This window comes from Leopardus geoffroyi, chromosome B2 (assembly GCF_018350155.1).
Source record: "Leopardus geoffroyi isolate Oge1 chromosome B2, O.geoffroyi_Oge1_pat1.0, whole genome shotgun sequence".
In the NCBI taxonomy this organism is placed as follows: Eukaryota; Metazoa; Chordata; class Mammalia; order Carnivora; family Felidae; genus Leopardus; species Leopardus geoffroyi.
The window spans coordinates 107,319,153-107,326,411 of NC_059332.1; the positions used below are offsets into that span (position 1 = coordinate 107,319,153).

Below are 7,259 nucleotides of genomic sequence, written 5' to 3' on the forward strand. Positions count from 1 at the left end.
GAAAACCCACAGCTAAACATCATTCCTAATGGTATAAGACTGAATGTTTTCCTGCTAAGATCAGAAACAAGATAGGGATGTTCACTCTGACTATGAACACTACTGGAGGTTCTGGAAAGGGCGATTAGGCCAAAAATGATATAATAGGCATCTAGAGGGGAAACAAAGAAGTAAAACTAACTCTATTTGCAGATAACATAATCTGGCATACAGAAAATCCTACGGAATCCATTAAAAATTTATCATAACTAATAAATGAGTTCAGCAAAGTTGAAGGATACAAAACCAAATTTTTAAAAATTTTTAATCAATTTTAAAAAATCAACTGTATGTCTATACACTTGCATTGAAGAATATAAAATGTAATTAAGAAAGTAATTCCATTTACAATAACATCAAAAAGAATAAAATACTTAGGCGCACCAGGGTAGCTCAGTCAGTTAAGTTTCCGACTTGAGCTCAGGTCATGATCTCATAGTTTGTGAGTTTGAGCCCCACGTTGGGCTCTATGCTGACAGTCCGGAGCCTGGAGCCCGCTTCAAGTTCTGTGTCTCCATCTCCCTCTGCCCCTTCCCTGCTCATGCTCTGTCTCTCTCTGTCTCAAAAATAAATCAACATTAAAAAAAAAAAAAGAATAAAATACTTAAGAATAAATTTAATAAAAGAAGTATGAAACTTATACTCTGAAAACTACAAAACATTGTTGAAATCAATTAAAGATGAATTGAACAAACAAAAAAATTCCCATGTTCACTAACAGAAAGACTTAATATTGTCAAGATGGCAATATTCCCCAAAGGGATCTACAGATTCAATGCAGTCCCTATCAAAATCTCAACTGTCTTCTTTGCAGAAATTGACAAGATGATCCTAAAATTCTTATGGAAATTCAATGAATCTCAAATAGTCAACATAACCTTAAAAAAAGAACAAGACTCACATATCCTGATTTCAAAACTTACTACAAAGCTACAGTAATCAAGACAATATGGTAATGACATAAAGATACTGACCAACAGAACAAAACTGATTGTTCAGAAATAAACCCATAGATTTATGATCAAGTCATTTTTTAAAATATTTTTATTTATCTTTGAAAGAGAAAGACAGCCCATGCATGCCCTTGCACACCAAGTTGGGGTGGGGCAGAGAGAGAGAAAGAAAGAGAAGGAGACACAGAATCTGAAGCAGGCTCCAGGCTCTGAGCTGTCAGCACAGAGCCCAACGAGGAGCTCGAACCCAGGAACTATAAGATCATAACCTGAGCCGAAGCTAGACGCTCAACTGACTGAGCCACCCGGGTGCCCCTATGGCCAATTCATTCTTGATAAGGGTTCGAAGACAATTCATTGGGGAAAGAATAGTCTTTTCAAATGAAACTGCTGGGAAATTGGACATCCACATGCAAAAATAGAAATTTGGACCCCTACTTCACTTCATATACAAAAAATAATGCAAACTGGGTCAAAGACTTAAATATAAGGTGCTGAAGTATAAAACTCTCAGAGGAAAACCATCCAGCAATTCTATTCTGGGTATTTATCTGAGGAAAACAAAAACATTAACTAGAAAAGATACATGCACTCCCATATTCACTGCAGCATTATTTACAATAGCCAAGACATGGAAACAACCTGTGTCCATCGATGGATAAATAAAGAAATTGTAGTACATATACACAATAGAATTTTATTCAGCCATAAAAAAAAATGAAATCTTGCCATTTGCAACAACATGAATAAACCTTGAGGGCATTATGTTAAGTGAAATAAGTCACAGAGAAATACTGCATGATGTCTCTTACAAGCAGAATCTAACAAAGCTAATAGATATAGAGAACCAAGCTCATAGATACAGAGAATAGATTGGTGGTTGTCAATCTATTGGTGGGGAGAGAGAAATGAGAAAACTGGTTGTGTTTTTTTTAGTTCAAATAAATTGCATAATTTATAATAAAAAAGTTTTAAAAATGAAACCATTAAAATCCTGGAAGAAAACAAAAATAAAATAAATGTATAAAACTCTTAGAAGAAAATGCAGGTGTAAATTGTGATGACCCCTGAATCAGGCAGTATTTTTGAGAGTTTTAGACTTTTTGAAAATTAAAAGCTTTGGGGGCAGCAAAGGCCACCACCAAAAAAAAAAAAAAAAAAAAAAAAAAAACCATGAAAACAAAAAACTATCTCACAGAATGGGCGACAAAATTTCCAAGCCTGATAAATACAAGACTCTGAAAGTGTCTGATCAGTGATTTGTGTTTAAAATATATAAAGAACTCTTACAACTCAATAAGAAAAAGACAAACAACCCAATTTTTTTTTAAATGACCAAAGGATCTGAATAGACATTTCACAGAAGGCATACAAATGGCCAATAAGAAAATGAAAAATGCTCAACATCTTTAGCCATCAGGGAAATATAAGTCAAAACCACAATGAGATCCACTTTGCGTATCACCCGTGGCTATAATCAAAAAGGCATAACAAGGGGTTGGTGGCAGTGTGAAGAAATTGGAATGCTCACACATTGCCGGTGGGAATGTAAACGGATGCAGCCACTTTGGAAAACAGTCTGGTAGTTCCTCAAGAGGAGTTACTATATGACCCAGCAATAATTAAGCGTAAACCAGAGAAATGGAAACACAGGTCTTGTACAAAAATTTGTAAACAAATGTTCATAGCAGCATAGCTGTTATTTAAAAAAAAAAAATCACTGTGCAATCATACTGAGGTTCTGAGAAGTGGATTCTTTGTATGCTGGATTCAAGGCTTTGGCAGTCACAGATTCTAGCAACCTAAAATCTACCAATTAGCTAGTAGCTCATTTGTGAAACCTTTCCCCTTCCTATCCTTCCGAGTATTTGGCCTTTTCCACATGATCCTGCATATAAGGCCTCCAATCTCATGAAGCATCCTTGCCTAGCTTCCGTCAAGTGAGTCTCCATCTAATGCCGATTGTCTCTATAGTAACCAGCTAGAAACGCTGCTATGCTTAGCAGTGGCTTTGTGCAAGCAGTGCTCTAGCCTAGAGAGGTTTTAAAGATTTCAGTCCTTTCTCTACTTATCACACATTTCTCCTGATATCAGGAAAAGAAAGGAGCCTCTAATGAATAAGATAGGTGGAGGGTTAAAGAGAAAAGGACTGAATGTAAAACAAGAAGGAAGATGGATGAGTGGAGACTGAGTTCAAGAGGAAAACGAGTTTAGAAGGATCTCTGTTTATAGGAGAAGTGAGAACACATGGTAAAAAAAAAAAATAAAAAAAAAACTAGATTCAAGAAATGGACAATAATTATTAAGCATTTTCATTCATATTCTTCTGGTCAGAAACAATATATCAACATCAACAAATGTCAACAACAAATATAATTATGGTGCTTCAGAAAGCTAAATGATATCACTGATAGCTATCCAAAGGGTGTTTCACAGTAGAGTCCATTTATGGATAAGGGATCAGATATAGTTTATATCTTCAACAAACTTGTAACCTAATGATGGGTAGAAATGAACACAAAACAGCAAAACTGCTATTAATGAGGTGGAACACAGAATGGGAGGATGGGGACATACTTTATGTAACAAATATGGAAATCTTACAAAAAGCATAAGGATGCATTCCAGGAGGGATAGCTCTATCCTCCCCCAGATATCCCTTCTGCAACAGGAGGCTTGACACTTGCGGTGCCTCAAGGGGGAGAGGCCCATAGTTTTGCATTGGCTGGGCTTCTTCTCACAACTAGTATATACCTGGGCTAATCTCATTCATGGAACTTTGTTCCTCAAGAGTTCATTAATCAAGACATTACCATGGTGTCTGCCAGCCGGATACAACTGCTTTTTCTACACATAAAGGCCACTTTAAATATCGGACACAGAGGAGAGAGAATAGAGAAGCAAGGTCAGCAAATAAAGGAATGAGTTTCTTTTATTTTTTTTAAGTTTACTTATTTATTTTGAGAGAGGAAGAGAGAGAGAGAGAAAACGAGAGAGAGAGAGAGAGAGAGAGAGTATGTTCACATGCGAGCAGGGGAGGGGCAGAAAGAAGGGGAGAGAGAGAATCCCAAGCAGGCTCTATGCAGTTAGCTAGGACCCCAACACAGGGCTTGATCCCACGAACTGTGAGATCATGACCTGAGCTGAAGTCAAGAGTCAGACGCTTAACTGACTGAGCCACTCGGGGGCTGGAAGGAATGAGTTTCTCAGCACCAGTGTCCTTATTTGTTATGTGGAAATGATAATACCTTACCCTCCTACTATACCAGGATGTTTTGAGGTTCCAAAGCAGGTCATTTAAAAGTTCTTTACAAATGGGAAAGCATCGGGGCTGGTGGGTGGCTCAGTCAGTTAAGCACCCAACTCTTTAGTTTGGTTCAGGTCATGATCTCATGGTTCCTGGGATCAAGCGCCATATGGGGATCCATGCAGACAGCACAGAGCCTGCTTGGGATTCTCTCTCTCCTTCTCTCTGCCCCTCCCCTGCTTGCATGCTCCTTCTCGCACTCAAAATAAATAAATAAACATTAATAAAAAAAAGCAAATGGTAAAGCATCATACCATATATAGATATACATACATACCATATATATATCATACCAAATATACGTACACATACTATACACATGGGCACACACATACACAGCCTTTATTTTGATACCATATTTTGTCTCCCACAGAACTTTAACAATAACTGGTTAAAGTTACATAACACTTTCTATTCTGTACCATACAGACTTGATTACACAGTTATCTTTCCTGCCAATAAAGTCTATGAGGATTATGCCCAAGTATGTTTCATCTTTGAATACTCCACAGAGCTGAGCACAATAATTTCACATAATAAATGCTCTCTATATGATAAATTATTAAAATCATTACAGTAGAATTTATTCCTTTTAGAAATATAAACTCTAGCAAATCTCAACATTCTACAATTATACACAAAATCTTATCTAAAACTATTATTAAATTTTGACATTCTATAACTAAATAATAAGGAGCCCTTTAAACTAACTAAAGAGCATACTACGACAAGCCTTAAATTAGAACTTTTTTTAAAAGATGGGGATAATATCTCTTTAGAGAGTATTAAACACAGGACTAATGTAATTACCCCAGGTGGAAATCCAGGATTTGAACAAAGGCAAGAGGTTAGCACTTCCATTCCTATAACTTCTGCAGCAGGCAGGAGCTAAGACTTGATTTATATCTTAGTTATAATACATTTTAATTCAATATATTTTCATTTAATTCAATCTAATTCTAGTTCATTTTAATTCACTCTTTCATCTTGTTTTGTGTGTGTCTTCAATTTAACTTCAAGCTTAAGATTTTTAGAAGCCCTCTGTAGAGGAGGCAAGCTGCATCTTGTCCCTTCAGATTTTAAGCTATATGCCCAACACCAATAGGTACTTCTCTGAGTAGCTACAGGAACCACTCCACACCCCACCCCAGCCTACTGGCATGGCTAAATGACCACCTCATTTTACACCACAGGAAGGTGTGATAACAGACCAATAATTGGATTAAATAAACTCAGATTGTCAAATAAGCCTAATTATGTGGACAAAAAATTATAGCTGTATTAGTTTGCAAGGGCTGCCATAACAAAATACCAGTCTGGGTAGCTTAGGCAATGTAAATAATTTTCTCACAGTTCTGGAGGCTAGAAGTACAAGATTAAGGTGTCCACAGGGTTGGTTTCTTTGAAAGCCTTTCTTCTTGGATTGCAAGTGGTTGCCTTCTTGCTGTATTCTCACATGGTCTTTTCTCTGTGTATGTGTGCCCTTTGTCTCTTTTCATGTCCAAATTCCCTCCTCTGGGATACCATTTAGATTGGATTAGGGCCCACTTTCAGGAATTCATTTAACTTAACCACCTCTTTAAAGGCCCTATCACCAAATAAAGTCATATCCTAGGTACTGGAGAGTTAGTGCTTCAACATATGAATGGGGCGGGGGGGGGGGGGGCACAATTCAGCCTATAACAATATCTAACTAGGTTCATTTATCTCTGTCCTTGGCACTAGTTTAGTCTTTATTCATCTTAGAGTCCAAACAATCTCCTTCAGCCATCCTTCCTCCATACAGAGGGAATTTATACGGAGGGAAGCAATTTTGGGGATTATACTCTTTGCAGCCCTCCAAGCATCAAGTGGGTCCCCTTTGGTACTTAATAAATGAAGATACTCATGGTGACCCATCTGTTACAGTATGATCAGCTGCTTGAGAGTCACCAAAAAGTTGTCCAGCAATCTTATAGATTGTCTCTGAAACTAGAGTGATGCTTTTATAATTTTTTTTTCCTCTGTGAAATACCAGCTTATTTAGAAATATGCTAGGGCACATCTGGGAACCCCTTTGGCCTTTCCTGTAAAGTACTGTAAAAGGTGAAGAAGCAAACTATTGGAAAAGATGCTCAAAGGCTCTTTAATGTTTATGAAAGGCAATAATAAAAGAGTTAAGGCAGGACACACAACATGAGAGGCCTCGAGCCACTATTTGCGGTTTCCAGTGGACTATTAAAGAAGGTCACTTTCCCCTTAAATACTGTTGTACATGACATGTTAAACAAAGAGTTTTAAAGAAAATAAGCCAAACTAGTGGTATCCAGGTAGATCTCTTCAGTTCTTGATGCTGCATATCCACCAAAAGCAAGTTTTATGGCATAAGGTATACCTTATTATGACACACCTATGGTCAGACTGCAAAATACACTTTATTTTACCAAGCTTATAATGTCATTTTTATAAAGCAAGTGAATTAGAATCTCCTCTTAAGAGTGCCTGCAATTGGGGCGCCTGGGTGGCGCAGTCGGTTAAGCGTCCGACTTCAGCCAGGTCACGATCTCGCGGTCCGTGAGTTCGAGCCCCGCGTCGGGCTCTGGGCTGATGGCTCAGAGCCTGGAGCCTGTTTCCGATTCTGTGTCTCCCTCTCTCTCTGCCCCTCCCCCGTTCATGCTCTGTCTCTCTCTGTCCCAAAAATAAATAAACGTTGAAAAAAAAAAAAAAAATTAAAAAAAAAAAAAAAAAAAAAAAAAAGAGTGCCTGCAATAATCAGAAAACTGCATATACCATTCTCAAAGGACTCATGTTTTAATCTTCTATGGCCATTTATCTTACATATCTAGTGTATCTTAACAGCATATAGCAATTGACACTTTATCTTGGCTAGTGTTAAGACCAGCACTAATAGAGTGAACAGAGAATATAGTTTATCAGTCACAGTAATTTGCATCTATCACCACACTAAGGCTCCTAGTGTA

At 37.5% G+C, this 7,259-nt stretch overlaps 1 protein-coding gene across 6 annotated transcripts in view; it reads right to left on the minus strand.

Moving 5' to 3' along the window:
- MCM9 (minichromosome maintenance 9 homologous recombination repair factor) overlaps nucleotides 1–7,259 on the minus strand; it is a 115,854-nt gene that overhangs the window by 65,506 nt on the left and 43,089 nt on the right. Inside the window, exon 8 of one of the 6 annotated variants that reach the window (XM_045499414.1) lies at nucleotides 6,918–6,966. The exons of the other annotated variants lie outside the window; for them this stretch is intronic. Within the exon in view, the coding sequence (XP_045355370.1) occupies nucleotides 6,950–6,966 (17 nt within the window). The 3' untranslated portion in view covers nucleotides 6,918–6,949. Of the gene's footprint in view, nucleotides 1–6,917; nucleotides 6,967–7,259 lie in introns of those variants that run through there. 6 annotated transcript variants of the gene reach the window in all.